Genomic DNA, 23,851 nt, shown 5'->3' on the forward strand with positions numbered 1-23,851 from the left:
TCGGCACGTTTCACCACGGGAGGGACAAGGAAACGATGCACTTTCAAATCAAAACAACGAGTTTGGTCACTTAGCTTTGTGCATAGTTTAAGGCCTCTGTAGCGTTTTGTTACAGCTCCCGCCTGCCCTCCCTCCCTACCCGCTCAGTCGCCCCAAGGTGTGGCTGCTCGTGAAATTGTCACATTCTAAAAGAATAAATAAAAGTTGCTGTTGAAACTCCCCTTTCCCCTCCCTCCCGCCCCTCCCCAACTCCTGCCACACGCACACACGCATTCCCTGGCCCCTTCCCCCAACACACACACACACACACACACACACACACACACACACACACACACACACAATATCTCCCTCTCTCACTGCAGCGAAAGGGGCATTGGTTTGTACCCTTTGTTGGGAAGAACACAGTCTCCCACCCCACGCGATTGCGGATTGGCATTACCCTGAGCTGATGGCGTTTGGACACATTTCTCCTTTCCTTCGCGTGTGGAGGCAGCGTGCGACGTCTCCACCGCAGAACGGCCACTTGGCCAGAGCCCAGGGCTTCCTCCCGCCCCTTCCCCCGGCTCCCAAGCGGGCATCCCTCCCGCTCGCCCTGGGGCGGGAGCTTGGCCAGGCCCTGGTGACGGCTCGGGTCCCGGTGTGAGCAACAAAGCTATGGCGAATGGGAGGCTTCTGTGGCATCCAAAGAAAAGGGGGTCGGGGTTGGGGGGGGGGGGGAGGAATCCCCCAATCAAACCGGACAAAAGCTGCAGTCTCAGACCGGATCTCAGAGATTTAAAAAAAAAACCCAACGCTAGTGGTTCCTTCACCATCGTGCTCCCAGGCAAAGTCGGAAACAACGGTTTCCAAGTCAATTTGTAAACATCGAGTCTCACCGGGGGTGGCAGAGAATGGGGCGTTTCACATTGGGCAGCCCAAAGGGGCCTGGGGAGGGACGGTTCAAGACCCCGCGGTGGCCCGCCGCCCCCTGCCACCCCCCTCTGGCCTTCCCACCTCGGAAGCCCGCACAACCCCGCTCCCGCCATCCCGCCCCTGCCCGGCGTCTTCACTGCTCCGCCCCACCCCGGGCTTCCCCCACGGCCAGATATTGCTCCGCAGTCAGGCCCGGGAATTGGAGAGTTGGGCGGCGGTGAGCCGGAGGTGGTCACCTCGGGAAAACGGGACGCCGGCGTGGTTCAGGACTCTCGGCCCGCCGCCGAGGCCGCACCCTCTCTCCTTCTCCCCAGACCCCCGCGCCGCCCGTGCGGTCACGACAGCCGGTTTTCCTGAGGTAATAAGTCAGAGTCCACCTCCTCCGCGGCAGCGTCGGCGTCTTCACCGCCCGACTGCTCGCGCTGCATCCCCTTCCAGCTGGCCTTGTTCAGGCCCACGTGGCCGAGCATCGTCTGCGAGAGCTGCGTGTTGGAAAAGCGGGCCCACTCGGCGAACAGGGGCTCCACTAGGTAGGTCATGAACCCTGTTGGAGGGGAGAGCGGGGAGGGAGGAGACGAGAGACGGGAACGTCAGGCCCGAGGGGAACGGTGACGCATTGAGATCCGGTCGCGCGTTCTCCCAAGAAGGGCTTGCCCGGACGGACAGTCCCTGCCACCCGGTTCGGCATTCCTGGCCACAACAGGACCCGCGCTTGGTCAACGGGAGGGTCGACTAGATGGGAGTGCATGAGTAGAAATGGAAATGTTCCAGAAGAAGTCCCCCGCAAACCGACGGACGCATCGTCCTCGCCTCCCGGAGATCCTCCGGCCCCTAGAAAGGTCAGCCGCGGAAGGGAGCAGAGAGAGCTTTCTCCCCAGTCACGTGCCCACGCCACACTTACCAATCTGGATGTTGGCTATGGATTCAGTCTGCCGGTCACAGAGTGGGCTCACCCCCAAATGGTATCTTTTTTCGATGTCCCCTTCAGAGAAAAGAAAACAAAAGAAGCACGTTAGAGGCATGAATTGACCTCATGGACTCATACTTGTGCAGGCCTGGTCATCTGAAAGGGTAAGCAGCTCCACTGATCCTCGCTACAGCTCAAACGGTGGCTTCCCGCCCAGAGACCCATCTTCCCCGGAAACAGTTCAGCAGACAGAAAACACTGGCAGCGGTGTCCCAAAATTGCCTCAAGCCTTTTTAAAAAGAAAAAAAAAATTCAGTAGGAAGTGGCTGGGGATAAAGGAAGAGCTCCGCCATATCTCTCCAAGAAGTGGGGAGAAGGGAAGTCCTCTGTGCATCTTCTTGGCTTCCCCTTGCTGGGGGACAAAATGATCGGAGGGCGGTGGTGCTCCATTCCTCTCCTGATGGACAGGATGGGATCTGGGGGCTTCCAGGGACTGCCGGTCCCACGTCAGCCTCTGCAAGCCCACCCCCGCCGGTAGCGTCAATCATACTGATCGTGGCCTCACCCTGGAACGCCAAGGACCGCTGTGCAGATAATAATAATAATAATAATAATAATAATAATAATGGCATTTGTTAAGCGCTTACTATGTGCAAAGCACTGTTCTAAGCGCTGGGGGGGATACAATGTGATCATGTTGTCAATCAATCAATCAATCGTATTTATTGAGCGCTTACTATGTGCAGAGCACTGTACTAAGCGCTTGGGAAGTACAAATTGGCAACACATAGAGACAGTCCCTACCCAACAGTGGGCTCACAGTCTAAAAGGGGGAGACAGAGAACAGAACCAAACATACCAACAAAATAAAATAAATAGGATAGAAATGTACAAGCAAAATAAATAAATAAATAAATAAATAAGTAAGTAAATACATAAATAAATATGTACAGCCATATATACATATATACAGGTGCTGTGGGGAAGGGAAGGAGGTAAGATGGGGGGATGGAGAGGGGGACGAGGGGGAGAGGAAGGAAGGGGACTGTGGGACTGTGTCCCACGTGGGGCTCACAGTCTTAATCCCCATTTTTACAGACGAGGGAACTGAGGCTCAGAGAAGTTAAGTGACTTGCCCAAGGTCACACAGCAGACTTGTGGTGGAGCCGGAATTCGAACCCCTGACCTCTGACTCCAAAGTCCATGCTCTTTCCACTGAGCCACGCAAAGCCACCCTGGAGCTCATGGCTTTAAAAAAAAATAACAATGATAATAACTGTGGTATTTTTTTTAAGGGCGTAGTAGGTGCCAGACACTGTTCTAAGCACAGGAACAGACGCAAGGTAATCAGGTTGGACACAGTCCCTGTCCCACATGGAGCTCACAGTTTTAATTCCCATTTTACAGTTGAGGTAACTGAAGCCCAGAAAAGTGAAGTGACTTCCCCAAGGTCACACAGCAGACAAGTGGAGGAGTCAGGATTAGAACTCAGGTCCTTCTGACTCCCAGGCACGTGCTCTACCCACTAGGCCACTCTGCTTCTCCACTTCCAAAATGAAACTTCCTGGTTTGCTCCAGGTCTGTCTTTGACGGCTGAGAACCACGCAACCTGGCTTCCCAGCCCTGAGGATTTACCACTAATAATAATAATAATAAAGGCATTTATTAAGCGCTTACTATGTGCAAAGCACTGTTCTAAGCGCCGGGGAGGTTACAAGGTGATCAGGTTGTCCCACGGGGGGCTCACAGTCTTAATCCCCATTTTACAGATGAGGGAACTGAGGCCCAGAGAAGTGAAGTGACTTGCCCAAAGTCACACAGCTGACAGTTGGCAGAGCCGGGATTCGAACCCCTGACCTCTGAGTCCAAAGCCCGGGCTCTTTCCACTGAGCCACGCTGCTTCTCTAAGACCTTCCCTCCCTACCTCGCACATGCCCCCTCCATCTAAGAAAACACCCATCCCCGCTTCCGCCTTCACATACCTTGATGGAAGAATTCCTCCGTTACTTTTTCACTCCATTGTTTGCTTAGTTCCCAGGTCCGGCATGGATTACAGATATCAGCACATTTCAGAGCCATCTAGGAAAGCCAGCACACATTAAAATTAAAATTAAAACATTAAAATCACTAGGCAAATAATAATAATAATGATGGTATTTGTTAAGCGCTTACTATGTGCCAAGCACTGTTCTGAGCCCTGGGGTAGATACAAGGTAAGCAGGGAGTCCCACGGGGGCTCACAGTCTTAATCGCCATTTTACAGATGAGGTAACTGAGGCCCAGAGAAGTTAAGTGGCTTGCCCAACGGGGTCACACAGCAGACAAGTGGCAGAGCCAGGATTAGAACCCATGACCTCTGACTGCCAAGCCCATGCTCTTGCGTCTAGACCACGCTGCAAATGAGGATGATGATGTTGGTATTTGTTAAGCGCTTACTATGTGCAAAGCACTGTTCTAAGCGCTGGGGGGAACACAAGGAGATGAGGTTGTCCCATGTGGGGCTCACAGTCTTAATCCCCATTTTCCAGATGAGGGAACTGAGGCCCAGAGAAGTGAAGTGACTCGCCCAAGGTCACACAGCAGACATGTGGGGGAGGTGGGATTCGAACCCATGACCTCTGACTCCCAAGCCCACGCTCTTTCCACTGAGCCACGCTGCAAAGCCCGGAGGCATCCTCTGCCCAACTGCCACAAAGGGCTGGTGGGCTCTGGGATGCCGAGCCGGCCCAACGATCTCGCTCAGAGCAGGGGAGCCGGCCCCACTTCACAAATCATCATCATCATCATCAATCGTATTTATTGAGCGCTTACTATGCGCAGAGCACTCTACTAAGCGCTTGGGAAGTACAAATTGGCAACGTATAGAGACAGTCCCTACCCAACAGTGGGCTCACAGTCTAAAAGGGGGAGACAAACGTGTTCATCTCTACAGTTGAGGCGTTTTTTTCACTCCGTGGCCCTGGTTCGCCATCTCAGATCTCCATTTCGAAACCTTTAACCTAACCTACTGCAGACATAACCCCTTTCAGCGTCCCTGACCGCACCTAACCTCTGCAGCTAGTGTTTCAGGGTGCCCGTCCAGCCAAGGAGACCACCCTAAGGGTTCTGGGAAACTCAACGAGGGGGAGGGAGCACACAAAACACACGCAGGAGGAGCGAGTGGTTCATCCACCGGGTCAAACACAGCTAGCTGCCACCCCATGGTGCGTCTGGGAGGCCGTGGATGGGGCCCAGGAGCCAGAAAGGAGGGAAGCCGAGGAGCAGCAGCCCCTTGCTTCCCCGAAGCCGGTGGGGGCCCTGGCCTCCACGCCACTCAGCTGTCCTCTCGGCAGCGCCGAAGCCCACTACGCTTTAGACCTGAGGAACCTCTGGTTGTCCCGCCTCCGTGAGTGCCTGGGCCCTGAACACCCCTCCCCACTCCACCGGCAACAAAGGGGTTGCAGTTCTCACTGGTCCAAGGTGGCTGGCGGCGGGGGAGGATCTTAGCTACCTCGCTTCTGTCCCAATTTAAACCCACTTCCTTTTGCCGTGGACTCTGCATGCTGCTGCCCGGATTATCTTTGTCCAGAAACGCTCTGGGCGTATCACTCCCCTCCTCAAAAATCTCCAGTGGCTACCGATCAATCTGCGCATCAGGCAGAAACTCCTCACCCTGGGCTTCAAGGCTGTCCATCCCCTCGCCCCCCCACCTCACCTCCCTTCTCTCCTTCTACAGCCCAGCCCGCACCCTCCGCTCCTCCACCGCTGATCTCCTCACCGTACCTCGCTCTCGCCTGTCCCGCCATCGACCCCCGGCCCACGTCATCCCCCGGGCCTGGAATGTCCTCCCTCTGCCCATCTGCCAAGCTAGCTCTCTTCCTCCCTTCAAGGCCCTGCTGAGAGCTCACCTCCTCCAGGAGGCCTTCCCAGACTGAGCCCCTTCCTTCCTCTCCCCCTCGTCCCCCACTCCATCCCCCCATCTTACCTCCCTCCCTTCCCCACAGCACCCGTATATATGTATATATGTTTGTACATATTTTTTTTACTCTATTTATTTAATTTATTTGTACATATCTATTCTATTTATTTTATTTTGTTAGTACGTTTGGTTTTGTTCTCTGTCTCCCCCTTTTAGACTGTGAGCCCACTGTTGGGTAGGGACTGTCCCTATATGTTGCCAATTTGTACTTCCTAAGCGCTTAGTACAGTGCTCTGCACATAGTAAGCGCTCAATAAATACAATTGATGATGATGATGACTCTGGAGAACCAGTCCCAGAAACCCAGCAGACATCTGAAGAAAGCTGACAACTCTTCAGGTTGCCCGCTTCCCCCTTATCTACAGGGCTGGTCCTCACCAGAAAGAGAAAGAATATGTTCTTCACACAGCCACGTTTGATGCTCCCTGGTCTCTTATGACCTTCTAGGTGGCTACAAATCAACTGTCGGATAGTTTATTTTCCAGTTTGCTGATGTCAAACTGGCAAACCTCTAATCCCAGGGCTCTTGGTTTTTGGCTTCTTCTGAAGTTGGCCTCAATATTTCAGACTGCCGGCCTTTCAGGAATCCCACAGACCGTAACAAGATGAACGCCGCAACTGCCAGTCCCTTCGATTCTCTGAGATGTACAACCCTCCAGGTGGGCTGCATTTTGCTTCAGATAACCACTTCGTCTCCTGTTTCACTTTGGCTTTGCAATCGCAAATCGCAAATCAGACTGACTCTGTTCTGAATATTCCCCCCACACCAAGCAGAACGCCCTGTCCCTAGCAGATGTTCAATGAATATTAATTACGATGAAAAAAGAGGAAGAGATGGGGTTATTCCGCATTCCATGCATCCTAATTGGAACATTTTCCCCTGAGGAGATTGGAAAAAGGGGGTGCATTGCCCAAGCTCACCTTCTAACTGTGACTCTCCTTCGACTCTCCCGTCTCTGTCCCCTTGCTCGTGTTTTTCCCTTGGCTTAGAACAGCTCTCCCTCCCCCTAAACCTGCCAACCCTCCCCATTTTCATATCCCTCTTAAAATCCTAATATCTCCCAAAAGCCTTCCCAGCACCCCAGTCAGTACAGGCTATCTGCCAACTCTACAACACACATACTTATGTCTACCCAACCTCAGCACTTCATTTTGTATATGTTTATTCAACTGCGCCTTCAAGCACTCATTCTGATTAACTACTTGTATATATTTTGTATATTTTTTATATCTGTCTCCCCTGTGTGGGCTCTCTGCGGGCAGGGGACACGTCACTTCTTTGTCTTCTCGGTAATTCTCGTTAAGCCGATTTTCTTAGAAATGCTAACTGTCCAAAACCTCACCTGTAAAATGAAATGACGGTGGCGAGGATCTTCTAAACACAAATCTCCTCTGTCCAGATGGGACCGGAATAAGGAGAGGTACTCGTTCTGGCGACTGATGTCTGTGGCGAGAATCAAAGCACCTATCTGGTTCTCCATTTGCTGCCTGAAGTTAAGAGGCCGAAAAAACACAATCCCCGAATTTCAAAAGGGTTTAGAAAAGCAACACAGTTCCACATTTTTCAAACTTACAAGCTTTGGAAAACCTGAAGTTTAGACTTTTAATTTTTACTTAAATAGTGGTGATGGGCAGGGGGACAGTCCGTGTTTGAAAATAGTTAATTAAAAATATACACGAAAATCATCTTGCTTGGGACTTGAGACTATTATGATCAATTTCTGGAGACCATTCAAGAAAATAATACAAGTTTCCCAAGCCAAGAAAGCCATCCAGTCTTTATTATAAAATGCATCCTCATGTCCCTCGGCTGTGTAACGAACAGCACGAGACAGTATAAGGTACTTGTGTGCGCGTGAGCACACGCACGCCTTTGTGTGAGATCAGTACCCGTCGTAAGGTTAAAACTAGGCATCCAAACCTAAAATGTACCAAACCACTTAGTTACCAAGTAATTGTCAGGCAATAGTTTTAACAAAGACATAACACTCCCTACAGTTGCCCTGCAACGTACCTGTTTTCTATTGGCAGATGTGCAAATAAACCAGATTCTCGCAATAACCCCACCGCTGATCTCCAGTGGTGATTTTCTAATACTGAGGTATTCTACAAGCAAAATCAGATCACTGAGTTACTGGGCAGAATTTGGGAGTCATTTCCAAACCAATCTCATGCTCAGCAGAGAGAGCGCCCAGGTCACACTCTCAAGGACTAAGAATCCTGCCAGTCGGTGTCTCACAGTCATAACGCTAGTCATTCGAAACATAACAGCCCTGGCTCGCGAAGGCGGATCGGCGATCGATTTGGCTGAGGAACGGTAGCGCTCACCTTGTATAAAGTTGCTAGGTAATGGTTCGTTTTAATAAGGAAAGGCTGGTTAACCCCTGGGTGATCCAGATCGTGAGTGGCAGCTGCGATTAAACTGAGCAGGACATCCCACGGAGTTACAGAATTGGCAAGCTGTAATTTGACAAAAACACAGGATCAGTCGCAGGAATTAAAGACCTGAAATTGGAATCGCTACTCTAACTAGATGTTGGCTAATGATGGGTATCTTGTCAACACAGTTGAGAGGCACGATCAGATAATTCCCCTAGAGAACAGTAACTACAAAAATTCATTTTGGATCAGCCAAACTAACAGGAAAACTGCACTCCCTTGGTACTGAGCTGCCACCTAGAATCAGGGGCAAGGCAGGCCTAAGATCCCAATTTTTCACACCATCATCATCATCATCAGTGGTATTTACTGACCACTTAGTGTGCAGAGTACTCTACTAAACACTTGGGAGAGTAAAATACACAGTTGAGAGACATGTTCCCTGTCCACAACGAACTACCAGTCTAGAGGGGGAGAGAGACGTTGATATAAATCAATAACTTAAAATCTGCATAACCAAGGAATGGTTTATATGCCCAATTTCCTGATTTACAAAGAGGCTTTCTTGAAACAAAAACTTCACGATCACAACAATGACTATTCAATGTGTTTAGTTTTTGTTCCATTACCAGCTAGAATAAAAACGGCTTTCGGAACTTTTGACATGGATCATTATATCTTTCAATTAGTTTTCACAACTTTTTCATATTAGCGACGACCTAGGGCACAAAATAGATTCCTTGGAAAAAAACAAATCTTATAACTATTCCCTGAGATTATATATGGTGTAGGTGTCTGAAAGAAACCCCATGGAGTAAAAACGGTTAACGGTGGGTTGATGAATTCTGAAGGGTTTAGACATGATTGTTCACCAAATCCACAGTACCAGGAAAAGCAAGTTGACCACCAGGTCGAGACAAACAAAAGGAGAGTATCAGGGGGTGGTCAGCATATAACCGTCCTCACCTCGGTAAGGTGGGCAGGTAGAAAACATCCATCGACTCACACAAGGTTTACATAAATTCTCAATGCTGGGTCCGAAATGGATTATTAAAAGGAAAAGTCAGGTGTAACAGGTTACTCGAGAGAAAAATCAGGGCATTTGGAATGTCCATTCCTAATGGCTAGTACGGATGCAAGAAGGACAGCTGTCCGTTCTACAATTTTGAAAATTGTACTGCATAGCATCAATAATAATAATAATTATAACAATTGCGGCATCTGGCCCAGTCTTGAGCACAATGCTTGGCATCAGCAATGCTTGGCCTCAAGACGCAAGCTCGTTATGTGCAGGGAACATGTCTGCTAATTCACTTGTATTTTACTCTCCCATTCAGTGCTCTGCACATAGTAAGCGCTCAGTAAATACCACTGATTGATCTTGTTAAGCAAATTGCCTGGGATTTAGGACACTTCCAAGATTCTAAAAATCAAGTGTTTTTGACTCAGTTATAGGGTGAGGGGAGGAGGAGCGGCTGTCTTGTGATGATCCAGATGTATGCTCCTTGTGGGCAGGGACTGTGGAAGCCAACTCAGCTACACTGTACTCTTCCAAGGACTCAGTACAATGATCTGCACATAGAAAGTCCTCAATATGACTGGTTGGTCACTGAAATTAGCTCCTCACCGTGGAAAAAAAACCTCAGAAGTTGCTAGAACAGGCAGAAACATATTCCTGAGGAGGCCATCCCTGAGGGAAAATTAATCTGTTTAAATACCAGGTAGACAGCCAACCACAGAGGAGGATTTGGATAAATTGAGGGGGAAAGAAGCCCTGTGGCCCATTTTAAGTTAGAGGTGAAACTGAATGACCCTGGGACAGGACACCAAAGGATCAACAGTAGTTTCACCCTGGCAGCCGAAAATCCTTAGAGAAAGATCCAGAAGGAGAGAACCTGAAAGCTGGAATTTATCGGGCGAGGTTGAAGAATGAGTACAGCAGGAAGATAGAAAGGATCCTGCAGTGGAAAGTGTAGAGACATGGAAGGACATCTTGGATCCTAGGTCTGTCCTTGCTATTTATTTGTTAAGATGGTTTCGATTTTCCACTCAAAGCCAATTAGAGCTCTAACCTCGGTGTCTGAATTCAGAAAGGGACTCCTGGTTGTCGGTGAGATGTGTCTGCCTGAGAAGCTGCGGTTGTGAGAAGGTGGTTTTTGCTGCGCACTTACAATATACCAGGCACTGGGGCAGAGACTGGATGATCAGGTCGGACACAGTCCCCGTCCCACACTGGGCTCCTGGTCTAAGTAGGAGGGAGAACGGGTATTCCTCCATGTTTCCTGCAGCTGGCTTCAGGATGAAGGGTGGCTGGCTGGCCCCCAAATGACCCCCTTACTGTTTGGGGGTGCTTCTCTGACAGCCATGTGGTGGTGGTACTGACCAAGGGAGTGGAGGACTACGGATTGCTTGGTGAAGGTCGTCCCCAATCTTCATCCATTCCTGGAATGGAAAAACCAGAGGGCTTTCGGGCCTCATGGACCCTGGGTGTCCAAACACTCCTACTGACTGAGAATGCCCCACCTAGTGCCATGAGGGCCTTTCATCTAGTTTTCAGATTCTTCTCCTATCTGGCTTCTCCACCATAATCCCCTCCTGCTGTTTGTCTAATTGTTCTACTGCTGCTGCAGAATAAGCCCAGGAAGGGAAGTCTGACAGAAGGAAATCAATGGTGAAAAATGCATTTTTGAATCGATTGTGGGTTTCTTTTTTTTATTTCATCCATCTCTTCTAATCAAGGAAAATCAATTTGGGTGGATGGGATATATAGAATGTTGGCATTCGCTCTGGAAATGTTACTTAAGAGAAAATAGTATTTAAAATGATAAACGTGAACATGTACAGTGCTTTGTACATGGCAGATGCTCAGTAAATATCACTGAATGAATGAACACATGACCTATATGTATATATGTTTGTACATATTTTTTTACTCTATTTATTTATTTATTTTATTTGTACATATCTATTCTATTTATTTTATTTTGTTAGTATGTTTGGTTTTGTTCTCTGTCTCCCCCTTTTAGACTGTGAGCCCACTGTTGGGTAGGGACTGTCTCTATATGTTGCCAATTTGTACTTCCCAAGTGCTTAGTACAGTGCTCTGCACATAGTAAGTGCTCAATAAATACGATTGATGATGATGATGACCTCATATCCGATGCCCATTCTGAATTCGACTGTCGATTTCTAAAATACAGGGCGCATAGCTGAAGTCCCACATTATCACAGTTCTAATAGCTGAAGACAAACCTAAGGTGCCATACATCCTGAGAAGAAACTCAGTAAGGTAAATATTCAAAAGTAATGGAGCAACATAAAAGATCCTTACCTTAGGTTCTTTTAAATAACAGTGCATGGCCTGAGTCACGTCGGCAGCGTGAACTGCATTGTGATACGGATTTTGACTGTGGTAGTCTTCTTGAATCATTACTTCAAAAACAAAAAAAAAAGGAACAGTGAATAGGTTTAGAAGGGAATACAGAGTGACAATCATAGATCTCTGACCGATTTATGCATTTCAAATGATGACAGACAGACAGCGGAAATTTTAGAAGTCAGAAATACAAATATCAATTTATATTTACTAAGGTTAAACACAATCCATGGGAGAAAAGAATATAAGGAAACAAATGCCCACATTCCCAACCACTCCCCTGAAGAACCAAGGAATAAATGAAATCATTTCCATTCTGGTTTTCTGGTGTGATCTCGGGAGCATTTCTGCCCTTTGCATTTATCCGAGAAGTGGACTAATCGGAAAGGAGAAGGAAGGTGGAAGAGATGGAAAAGTGGGAGGGGAGAGGGGCGTAAGGTGGGGTAAAAGAGGAAAGACGTGGTCTCTTATTTTGCCCTCTCCATCCTCTTTCTCCTTTGTACTCCCCTATGGCTTCAGCCCTCTGCCAGTTTCCAGAGTTACGAGTGGCGAAGGCCTCAACAACTCTGACCTGCGTTTGAATGGGCCAGGACAATACCATCCTTACTCCTTCTCCAGCTCCCCGGAGCTGGCATCAGCACGCGGGCCGAGGCCAGGGACACAAGCCCCCGACTAAGCTCCCGGGGACTATGTTTAAAATGGTTCCTGCACTGTCAGACACAGGAGCATTCACTTTCCCACCATGATAGTCTGGTATCCACCCGAGAGAAACCTCCTGCACCTCAGCCTCGGACGGCCCGCGTTGTGCCCTCTTTACAACTGTCCCGTTCCAGATGCTGAGGCTGGAACCTTCTGAGAATGGGGCAGGGGGAAGCCTTGTCCCCAAAACTGACAGAACAAAGAGGGGGGCTGGGAGTCACCACGGGTGATTGGACAGGCTACGTGTGAACCACAGCTCAAGGTCTAAGTCCCTACTTTTCCTGTGTTCAAGCGCCTCTTTGTTACCACACTTTATTTGGGAATTAAAACTTACGAGGGAAAGAATAAAAGGCTCGAGAACAATTTAAAAGTACTTTTCTTTCCTAGTTGTGAATGCATATGGGATTAGGATATATTTACATTCTTATTTCAGTGGCTTGATACACGTATCACTTGGGGACACAGAACTCCCACTATTACTGTCTTCATAATCTTGTCTGGGCTGATCATACAAGAGGGGTTGTGTGGGTGGGGTGGAGGTGGAGGCGGCCATAGTTGACCACTCTGTAGGGGTGGACTTCTAGCCTCATTCATCCCAGGTTCCTGACATCACCTCGAGTTGCCAATCAGGGCTGCAAAGACCCAGAATGGTGGCTTTCGGGCCTTTTCGCTCTTCAAAGCCTGTCCTCTTCCAGTCCACGGTCCCCCTAAAATCCCCGCTCCCCTTACGATCCCACACTTGAAATGAAAAGCTCCCACCTAGAAGGACTGCAGTTAACAGTACAGTGAAAGGCACTGCCTTTCGAGAAACCTTTCTCTGCCCCAAAGTATGATTTACAGGATACTCTATTTTTCCCAAGATGATTCTACTTACAGGTAGAGACGAGCTGCAAAGTCCTCTGGGACATGAAAAGATTGCCCTTGGCTGGGGCTGCTGTTGCTTGTCAATCTCAAGTATTCGTGTCTGATTTCAAGACCGCCTTTAGGCATCAAATAGTCTTCAAAAAGAGCAGTCCTTCTCCTGACTGCCACCACGCAGCAGGCTGCAACTGTCGCCCAGCACGCACTGCTCTCCTACCACCTTGAAACCCTCACCTTGCCTCCCCCTCTTTCACATGCCTCAGTTTCGGCTCTTCACGCAGCAACTGCCTGCCTGGGAGTCATCCTAACTTCCAATCTCAGCACCCATTGAGCCCAGGAAGGCTGTGTTACCACAAACACTGCCTCCATGCCGGTGACCAGGCAGCTGGCCGGGGCCTCCTTGCTGGGAAATCTATCTTGTCACCTGATGACCGCTCAAGTCACCAGAGGTACACCTAGGGGATTGGCCTCAGAGCCAAATAGAAGGCTGGATACTTCCTTTTTAACCAGCTTTGTCTATTAATTTCCCAAATGGTACCTGCCACTCGACTCGCTTTTCTTTTCTTCTGCCCATCCATCACGGGACGGTGCCTTGCCAACTTAGCAGAATTTCGGGACCGTGTTAAATTCCCTGTATATATGTTTGTACATATTTATTGCTCTATTTTACTTGTACATATCTATTCTATTTATTTTATTTTGTTAGTATGTTTGGTTTTGTTCTCTGTCTCCCCCTTCTAGATTGTGAGCCCACTGTTGGGTAGGGACTGTCTCTATATCTTGCCAACTTGTACTTCCCAAGCGTGTAGTACAGTGCTCTGCACACAGTAAGCGCGCAATAAATACGATTGATGATGATGATGATGATGATGAAATTCCCGGTTGCCAATGAGTCGCGGGTGAATCAAAACCTCTGCTAGTCAAACACCCTGGATACAAAAACCAAACAAGTCTCCATTGCACATCTGGTAATCACCCCCAAACCAAATAGGATTGCTCACCTAAAAATCTACGAAGTTTCATCATATCTAAGTGGAAGTATTCTATTAGTCCATGAAGACTAAACAAGTGGAAGGTTAAGCTCACTAGACTGTTTCCTAAAAAAAAAGAGAAAGATGTTGGACACAGATGAAACAGAACAAAATTGAATATTTTACATTTATAAATATACTCATTTATATTTAATCCAGCAAATAAATATGTATTTCCATAAATGAGACCTAAAAGATTGGACTACTTTTAAGTTTTTCAACTCATTTTTTTTTTTCCAGGTGTGAATCTGGGAGGAAAACTTACATCCTTAAATCTTACTTCCAAGGAAAAACCAACTTTGAGTTGTAAGTTTCTTCATATGAAAAGGGATGGAGGCAATTCTTTTTCAACACATGGCTTCCTTTTCAGAATGAGAAAGCAGCAATGAGACAGGTGGGCTCCAACAAGGATCATATTGGGATATCATTATCCCAAATTGATGATATGAATTCAGGGCAAAGTGTTTTTCTAAATTATTTTAAGTGGCACACTTAATTAGTCAAAAGCAGCATGGCAAAGTGGATAGAGCACAGGCCTGGGAATCAGAAGGACCTGGGTTCTAATCCCAGCTCTGCCACTTGTTTGCTGTGTGACCTTGGTCAAGTAAGAATTCATATCTTCCACAAATACTGCGTTAAGTACTGGGAAAAGTCTAATACAATAGAGTTGGTAGACACAAGCCCTTCCCACAAGGAAGTAACAGTATGCAGGAGAAAGAGATATTACAATCAGTTACAGATAGAGACAACTGCACAGTTTAAGGACACTACAGAAGTGCTGTGGGGCTCCGGTGGTGTTTTCATGCCAACTCAAAGCACATGTCTACACCAGGTGACCATGGCACTATCCTGGTAAAATCTGTCTATTTCTTATCAGATCAAACATGGCCTGACCCGTTCTCTTGTTAATAAATGAGGCCATGGTATTTGGAACGTTTTACGCAATTGAGCCTGAAGGGGTTGGAAATTGCTAGCTGAGGCTCAGGCAAATAAAGAAAATGATGGAAGCGACAGCGATACAATGCTTGGAGTGGCATTACGGATTAACAGAATGATGATGATGATAATAATAATAATAGATTTTTTTTTTTGAGCTCACACTGTGCCCAGCACTGGATTCAGTGCAGTAGCAGATATGAGATGATCAGGCTGGACAGAGGATCAAACCCCCTTTGGGTTCACAGTCCAAGGAGAACAGAGAACCGGAATCTCATCTCCATTTTACATTTGAGGAAACTGAGGTACTGAAGTCAAGTGACTTTCTCACGGTCACACAGCAGTCAAGTGGCAGAGCCGGGATTAGAACCCAGGTCCTCTGACTCCCAGGTGGTTGCTCCTTCCACTAGGCCACGCTGTTTACAGTATGGGGAGTGAAGACTGTTAGCCAAAAGGACCGAAGTATCACAGAAGAAGCCACTGTTGGAAGCAGGAGAGCATCTCCAGCCCACAGGAAGGCAGTAAATGCAAGAGGGAGGTTCTCCCAACTACAGAAAGGTAACTTTCTTCCAAAAGTGGCCTCTGCAGACAGGTGGAAATGGTGAGGACTACTTTCCCAGAGCCGGCTTGGGGATGTGGCAGGTGGCTTTGCATGCAGCATGTTGGTTTGGTCTGCATGGCACAGGCACCGCCAAAGGTAAAAAGGCACTCAAAATGCTGTTGCTCAGTTTCAGGGCAAAAAAACCCAAAAACTCTCAATAACCCCTTAAAGGAGTTGCTATATTTTTTTCCAAGACACAAATTTTGGTGTGTATTCAAGAGCCCAAGTTTGTGTGCCTCTGAAAGAGGAAGACATAACACAAATCAAAATAAAGAGTTTATTTACAGCAACCCTTCCTTTGAGGTATATAAGAGAGAAGTTGACTTTCTCAAAATATATGCAGAAATGACGGCATACGCGAACTGGGCTGAAATCTCGAGTATACTAAATTTTCTCATTTTCCCACTGTAAATTTGGTGATAATGAAACATTTCAAACTGGACTGTGTTTAATCTCAGTAGAGTCACCAGAGTAAGGCCCACCAATGCTTTTCAAAGGTGACGAGGGTAAACAGTGTCGGCGGCAGGAAAAGGGTGGATCTTTGAACTCGCGCACATTGGCTGTAATGACTCCAACTTCTCATGTTAAATTTGGCTCATCAGAGATATCTGGTTTTCTAAAACTCCTGCAAATACCTCAAAAGTGTCTGGCCAATCAACTCAAAGAGTGGCCAAAAGCCCCTCTAGACTGTAAGCTTGTTGCGGGCAGGGTTGTTCTATTGTACTCTCCAAATATTTAGTCCAGTGCTCTGCACACAGTAAGCACTCAATAAATAATGACTGACTGAGATGTCGGCAGAGTCTCGGCCAGTACCAGGCTTCTTTTCCAGGTTCCTCAGTGGTCCCCAGCGGTGTTCCCAACAGCCTCCATTTAGGGCAGAGGCATCAAGGCATTAGAGAGCTCGCCTTCGCAGACACTGAACAAAGCCATGATGACAAGCCACGTATGTGAAATGGAAGGTGCTTGGCTGGCAATTAGACTTTTTAAACAATTTTGTTTTTCAGCCCGGAGGAAAATTGTAGTGATTATCCATCCTCTTATTAGCATACCTCTAAAAAGTAGGCTAAAAGAAACCGGGTTACAAAGCCAGGGACAGGGCTATATTTTCCTGGGTGTTAAAAAGGGAATCCTAAGCAAACACGGAAAATTCACTTTCCCAACGGTTCTTCACGAACCCACTGCCTAGCAGTGGGCTGATCAGGAGACATTCCGATATTCATATCCGGTTATACTATTGCACTTCTGGGAAACTGGAGTGAGCTGGGCTCCACAGTGTGCACTTACTGACAAAGCATTGTCATACTGCTCATAATTATAATAATAATTATTACTATGGTATTTGTTAAGTGTTTACTATATGCTGAGCACTGTTCTTAGCGCTGGAATGTCACGGTAACGAGAAATGAGGCCCTTTAAAACACCTATCACCCACACATAGTTTACAAAAAAGAATGTTACTTCTGTTATATTGTGCTCTTCCAAAGAGTACAGCGCTCTGCACAATAAGTGCTCAATAAATACAACTGACTAATTGTAACATCAATTTTCAAACAGATGGGACTATGGGTGGCCCACCCCTTTGACAAGCTACAGCTGCACATCATGGAAATTGAGCTACAGAAACAACCAAGTTTCTTTTCAAGTGCTTTAGAGAGTACACGATTTGAAGGAAAGGAAAAGATTTCTTTTAGTAATAACGAGAATTGCAAGAACAAGGAAAGAACAAAATATTCTATCCATGAAACTGCAGGTAGGAGGGCTGACTGATCACCCACCGGTAAAAATTTATCCTTGGAAAATTAAGGCTGCAAGCTTAAATGTTTCCCTCAATAACTGCAAAATGCTAGGATTACCTAGGAAAATGTAAAAATGGTAATAGATAAAACTCTGAATATTCAAAGAAGGACAATCTGAAAGGCCTAAAGGGCACAGATTAAGAAATCAACTTCCCCAACAGAGTCTTCAGGTGCAATTCCCAGAAATGTTTACAGGACACTCAATTTTATGGGAATGAGAACCCAAGCATTACTCCATCTGGTAATATATTTGGTAACCACAGACCAAGCTCATTCCTTCAACACTGACTGAATAAAAGCATTCCATTCCCACAAATGCCACATATAAGGCCATCCATCCATCCATCAGCAAAGGAAGCAAAAACTGGGTTAGACAACAATCTCAATCACTTAATTCTATTTACTTTCTGACTCAACTATTGTACATTCAACAATTTCTGTCTATTGACTCTTCAGTTAGGTTGTAAGATCCTTGGAGGCCAGGGATCACGGCTTTCACTCCTTTGTTCACCCTGTTAAGTGCTCTGCTTACAGGTCAGGCTCAAATACTGTTGTTGATGAGGGGATATTTGTTATATAACCACAAAAAGGTATTTGGAGATTGCCAGAGTATCAGAAATTCCATCCGTTTAGAGGACCGGGTAACTTGGGGGACTTGGTCTGTGCTGCGGTCATAAGCTTGATCAATCAATCAAATCAATGGTATTTAACGAGCGCTAACTGCGTGGACAGAGGTTATAAAGTGCTCTAGAGAATATATTACAATCAGTGCTTAGAACAGTGCTTGGCACATAAGCGCTTAACAAATACCATCTTTTTTGAATACCACAGAGTTGACAGATACGCTCCCTACCCACAAGGAGCTTATAGTCTAAAGGGTGAAACGTGGCCTATCACTTGTTGGGCAGAGGGTGGACTGCCAAACTTCCAGGTCTTTGCCAAAAACGCTGCCTTGAGGTGAAAGGGCAGTCTTTTGACTATGAAGGAATTAGGCTCCCAGTTCACCTAGCTTCTTAAACATGTCCCTGACACCTCCCCTCATGCCAGAAGAAAATCTGAAGCCTCATGATGTCTTGCTATCTGTTACCTTGACAAAGACTTTTAAAGAGGGGGCGAGAAGGAAAAGCAAAAAATCTGAGACGCTCTCTGAGATTGAACCCTTGCCCTGCCACCTTTATTGGGAGGTAGACCATATTTGGAACCATTTCAAGATCCCTCGAAACCCCAGTAAGGGCACTTCCAAGAGGCAATCCACTACTATGGTCAACTACTGAAAGCTTGAACTACATTTTTAAGAGTGGGCTAAAAAAAAAGTCTTCACTTACCATTTGTTAATCTATCAAAGAGAAAGATATCAAAATTCCAGTTTCCAACTTTTTCCAGCATACACTGAAATCAAAACCAAACATTCCCATTGAAAATTACTTTAATTCAAACAACATTTTCAGGTATTTGCACACCTTTCATAGCAAAGGAAGCAGAACTGAAAAATGATTGATTTTGGTACTAAAATAGGGTACTACTACTCCAAGTTCTCTTTAGGCCATCATTTGATCTAGGCAGTTCAGAAAAAAAAAGAATCAAAATGACTCAGTGTAAAAACTCATCAATTCATTTCTTTAATTAGGGTTAGCTCTACATGCAACTTAAAGTCATGGAATTATATGAGTGCAGTCAAATTCTAGACAATTGAATGAACAGGCATAAAATATTAATATAATAGCCCTCTTCAAATTGGGAGTCTCATTTTTACCTCCTCTGATGATTCTGATCAAATGATTAACATTTACAGCTCTGGAACATTTACCACTGCGATGGCATCTAACTACAGAAAAGAACTGCAAAGACAACAGCAAAAGGTTTCGAGCCACATAGTATTTGTCCTCCAAAACAGGGATCCAACGACAATATTTAGATAGCTTTGAACCCCCTTTTCATTTTATCTTCAAGATAACAGATTGATCTGTTTTATAGCTATGTTAAGACCAGTGTAAATTTAGCATTTGATGTATCTGTAGTCGTTTCAGCTGGGCTAATAAATACTTGTGAAGTGAAACTAATCTGACGAACATGGTTTCTAGCCCCATAAGCATAGCCCAAGCCTAGAGGGTCTGTCAATTCATCCAATGGGAGTGATATAGGTGGGGGAAATATTTTTTGCCAAAATCTTTCCAGGTCATTTTACCTAATTTAAAGTTACGACAAACTACTGAATATCTGTGTCCTCCTGGCTCTCTCATTTGGGTACTTTAAGATAAGGACAGCTACTTTGTTTACCAACAACAGCAACAAATACTTTCACCAACTCTTGGGTATTAAAATACTCACACCCTCAGTTTCTGCTTAAATTGAAAACATTTAACTTGGGGATATTAAGAAGAGACTACTATGGTTCTGGTAATTACACCTTTATAAGATGCTCTAATGAAAGCAACTTCCCAGCGTGGCGTAGATTTTAAAAAAATACACGTGTTAGCAGCATCCAATACAGCAACGCACAAAGGAAAAACATTCTGACTGAATCTGTTCTAAAATTTTCCGTCAGTTCCAAAAGAAATTTTACTTACCTTGGCTTGTCCATTATAATCGTCATCTAAAATGTTTAAAGAACTTGAAACTGCAATACCGCGGAAAAAGCGAGAGGATCTAAAGTACCGCTGGAAACTTAATAGTCTTCTGATATTCCTTGCGGACACGGAGACTTCAATTTCAGAATGTGCTAGAGAATAAATAAAAAAATGAGTCAATATTCAAACTCAAAACAAGGTTTCCAGAGGAAAAACATGGCCACTCTGCTTCTACCGGTATTTTATATTCTAGGAGCCATTCTTTACTCTAACACTCTAATTAATTCTATTTATATGCTAAAACAGAGTTGCTACCTGAGGTACCTCCACTAATAGTTTAAGTTCCCAACTAGCCAAGAGACTATGTGTACTCCATCAGTTATTTTCCATGGGAGCCCAAGCGAACCACAACTTTCCAATTCCAATATCAATAGCACTACTTGCCATTTATTTACCTCTCAGGGACACAGAAGAAAATGAGATTTGTTTGTTAGGCATATTAGGTGTCTCCTTCAGCCAATGAATTAATATAAAAATCTCAAATGCATTCTATTGAACGCCCTCCCCAAATACCATGTTAAATTACATTACCAGAACAGCAGCAGCCTTTCCCCTCAACATTACAAAAGCAGCGTGGCTAGAAGTCGGAAGGAACTGGGTTCTAGTTCTGGCTCTGCCACTTGTCTGCTGTGTGACCTTGGAGAAGTAACTTTCTCTTCATTTCTGACAAAATTACTCTCCCAACCTTCAAAGCCTTATTGAAGGCACATCTCCTCCAAAGGGCCTTCCCTTATTTCCTTTTCTTCCACTCCTTTCTGCACCGCCCTGATTTGCTCCCTTTATTTACCCCACTCCCAGTTCCACAGCCTTAATTAACATATCTGAAACTTATTTATCTTAATTTCTGTTTCCTCCTCTAGAGCGTAAGTTTGCTGTGGGCAGGGAATGTGTCTGTTACAGTGTAATCTCCCAAGGGCTTAATACAGCGCTCTGGACGCAGCAAGCGCTCAATAAATGACTGATTAACAACTTCTCTGTGTCTCACCTCACCTGTAAAATGGGGATTAAGACTGTGAGCCCTATGTGGGACAGAGACTGTGTCCAACCTGATTAACTTGTACCTACTCCAGAACTTAAGACACTGTCTGGCACATTGTAAGCACTTAACAAATGCCATTAAAAAAAAATCAGCTTATCTAAGACCTGTTCCCTGGTTCAAGTTTTATCTTTCCAAAAGGAAGATTCCCCACATTTCCCTCAACAGACTGATCCAGCCAATTTAGAAGGGAAAGTTTCTTTAGCTTAGCCAACATGATAAAGCAAAACTGTTGAAAAGGTTACTATGGTAACTCTGTACAGAAGTACAGAACCACAGAGTTAGATGTCTAGGTGTCATCTTATCCATGTTTCTGTGTCCAGGCAGAAAGGACTGTCCCTAACCAACCAAGGCAGACTGTAGGGAAATTTAAAAAACACATCCAAGAAAAGTGGTTCCAAAATGTTAGTTTAAGATCTGGCATCTTAACTGGTATACTACCTTGCCCTCTAGAGATTTACAAACTAATGGAGGGAGATACGCAGACAAATTATATACAGAGAGGAGGGGAGCAGGAACAAGAACAATCACTGAATAATTAAATGAATATTCAACTTAACATCTATGTGTACGTAAGAGTGGAGAGTGGGTATAAAACCATGGGCTGATACTGAGAATAAGCTCTTCAACACAAAATGTCTCCCCAGAAGTTGGAGGACTAATTCCCTGAAGTTGGAAAAACAACACGGCTTGAGATTCACAGTTCTCCGAACACAGCAAGGCTCCTGGTCTGACTCAACTGCTTCAGACAAGAAGCTTCATGTTTCAGAGCTGGATTTGCCAACAAGTGCATGTGGACATTTTGTTGCAAAGACTGCTGATGTTGTCAGAGGGGTGTCTGTGTGATAGACGGGAAGTTGTGGAGGGCATGGGCAGGAGCCTGCTCGGCTCCTGTTAAGGCAATAACACAAATAGCTCTCCGGAGCACTAGATTAGACCCCCACCCTGCCTCCCACTCCAATCCCATACCACGAGCTCTCAGAGCTGGCTTCCTCCAATGAGCAAAATGAACTTCCCTGGGGCTCGGGACTGGAAGAAGACTCCCTCACTCAAACTCCAATCAAATCCATCAATTGAGGACCTGGGTTCTAATCCCAGCTCTGCCACTTGTGTGGGCAGGCCAAACCAATTAACTTCTCTGTGCCTCAGTTACCTCATCTGTAAAATGGGGACTAAATCCTACTTAGACTGTGAACCCTATATGGGAACTGGACTGTGTCCAACCTGATTACCTTGTATTTACCACAGTGTTTAGTACAGTGCTGGGCACATGGTAAGCACTGAACAAATACCATTTAAAAAACTGGTATTTTTTGTGCACTCAGAGTGCACAGTACTAAGCACTTGGGAAACTACAATATAAAGCCCTGTACCAAATCCCCAGCCTGCCCTTCACCAGCTGGGTGATGATCCCTGAGAAACTGCTAGCAAACCATTTATCGGGAGGCTGCCCAAGGGTGGAAGCCTGGTTTCATGCCAGGTTAGTAGGAAGAGCCATTTCTAGCCTCACATGTAATTTCCATGTTTGAATTCCATCTAAAAGGGCAGGAACTGACAAGGAGAGGAAGGGACGCAGAATAAACCGGAGCTTGGGCAGAGCCTCTCCGATGGGCTCTGATCACCTTCATGCCTGTCCTCAGATGGAGGCTATTCCCTCCCACCAGATTTTTGTGGGGAGGGCATGGAGAGGAGCTGGCAAATCAATCCACCCTTGTCTGACTGGCACACCACCGAAGGAAACCGAGTTAAGGCAAACTTAACTCAGAATGGAACTTTTGCCCGACCCAAAAGATGCACTGCAGAGCTCCGACAGACAGGGACTTTTAAAATGCATTTCCAGTATAGGCCAGGGTCAAGTTACGGTAGTTTGCCTCCATAACACTCTCTAAAATGCGGGCGTAATTTTGGACTGGCTGCAGAAGAACACGGAAATCTAAATATGGCTTTGGACAAAGTACAGCAGGCATGAGTTTTACTGAGCGCTAAACTGGAAAGTAGAAGGAACATCAAGACTTCTACATGAATGTACGCTTGACAAAAACACACTTTAAACAACATCTGGGGTGGCTACTGGGCAAAATAAACTGAGAATCTATGGCTACCTATTCACTAACGGTGTAGCTGGTTGTGTCTGAGATGAAATGCCTCATCTGACCCTTTTTAAAGAGAAAGCAGCATGGTCTAGTGGATAGAGTAGTAATAATAATAATAATAATAATAATGGCATTTATTAAGTGCTTACTATGTGCAAAGCACTGTTCTAAGCGCTGACGAGGTTATAAGGTGATCAGGCTGTCCCACGGGGGGCTCACAGTCTTAATCCCCATTTTCCAGATGAGGTAACTGAGCCACAGAGAAGTTAAGTGACTTGCCCAAGGTCACACAGCTGACAATTTGCAGAGCAGGGGTTTGAACCCATGACCTCTGACTCCAAAGCCCGTGCTCTTTTCCACTGAGCCACACTGCTTCTCTTTGGCCTGGGAGTATGGGCCTGGGAATCAGAAAGTCATGGGTTCTAATCCCGGCTCCGTCACTTGCCTGCTGTGTGATCTTGGGTAAGTCACCTCACTTCTCTGGGCCTCAGTCACCTCATCTGGAAAACGGGGATTGAGAATGTGAGCCCTATGTGGCACAGGGACTGCGTCCAACCTGATTAGAGAAGCAGCATGGCTCAGTGGAAAGAGCCCGGGCTTTGGAGTCAGAGGTCCTGGGTTCAAATCCCAGCTCCG

General features: G+C 46.0%; 1 protein-coding gene across 3 annotated transcripts in view; it reads right to left on the reverse strand.

Annotated features, from left to right (window-relative positions):
• Positions 1-1,045: 1,045 nt before the first annotated feature.
• The window catches only part of PDE7A (phosphodiesterase 7A), an 88,185-nt gene continuing 65,379 nt past the window's right edge, over positions 1,046-23,851 (reverse strand). For all 3 annotated transcript variants that reach the window (XM_038766439.1, XM_038766436.1, XM_038766437.1), the window contains 10 exons: positions 20,027-20,178; positions 18,785-18,848; positions 14,097-14,192; positions 11,491-11,591; positions 8,109-8,240; positions 7,795-7,886; positions 7,124-7,268; positions 3,805-3,901; positions 1,817-1,897; positions 1,046-1,459 (listed from right to left, as the gene is read on the reverse strand). In XM_038766439.1, coding sequence (XP_038622367.1) covers positions 1,251-1,459; positions 1,817-1,897; positions 3,805-3,901; positions 7,124-7,268; positions 7,795-7,886; positions 8,109-8,240; positions 11,491-11,591; positions 14,097-14,192; positions 18,785-18,848; positions 20,027-20,178 — 1,169 coding nt within the window. In that variant the 3' untranslated portion in view covers positions 1,046-1,250. The remainder of the gene's footprint in view (positions 1,460-1,816; positions 1,898-3,804; positions 3,902-7,123; positions 7,269-7,794; positions 7,887-8,108; positions 8,241-11,490; positions 11,592-14,096; positions 14,193-18,784; positions 18,849-20,026; positions 20,179-23,851) is intronic.

This window comes from Tachyglossus aculeatus, chromosome 25 (genome assembly GCF_015852505.1).
Source record: "Tachyglossus aculeatus isolate mTacAcu1 chromosome 25, mTacAcu1.pri, whole genome shotgun sequence".
Taxonomy (NCBI): domain Eukaryota; kingdom Metazoa; phylum Chordata; class Mammalia; order Monotremata; family Tachyglossidae; genus Tachyglossus; species Tachyglossus aculeatus.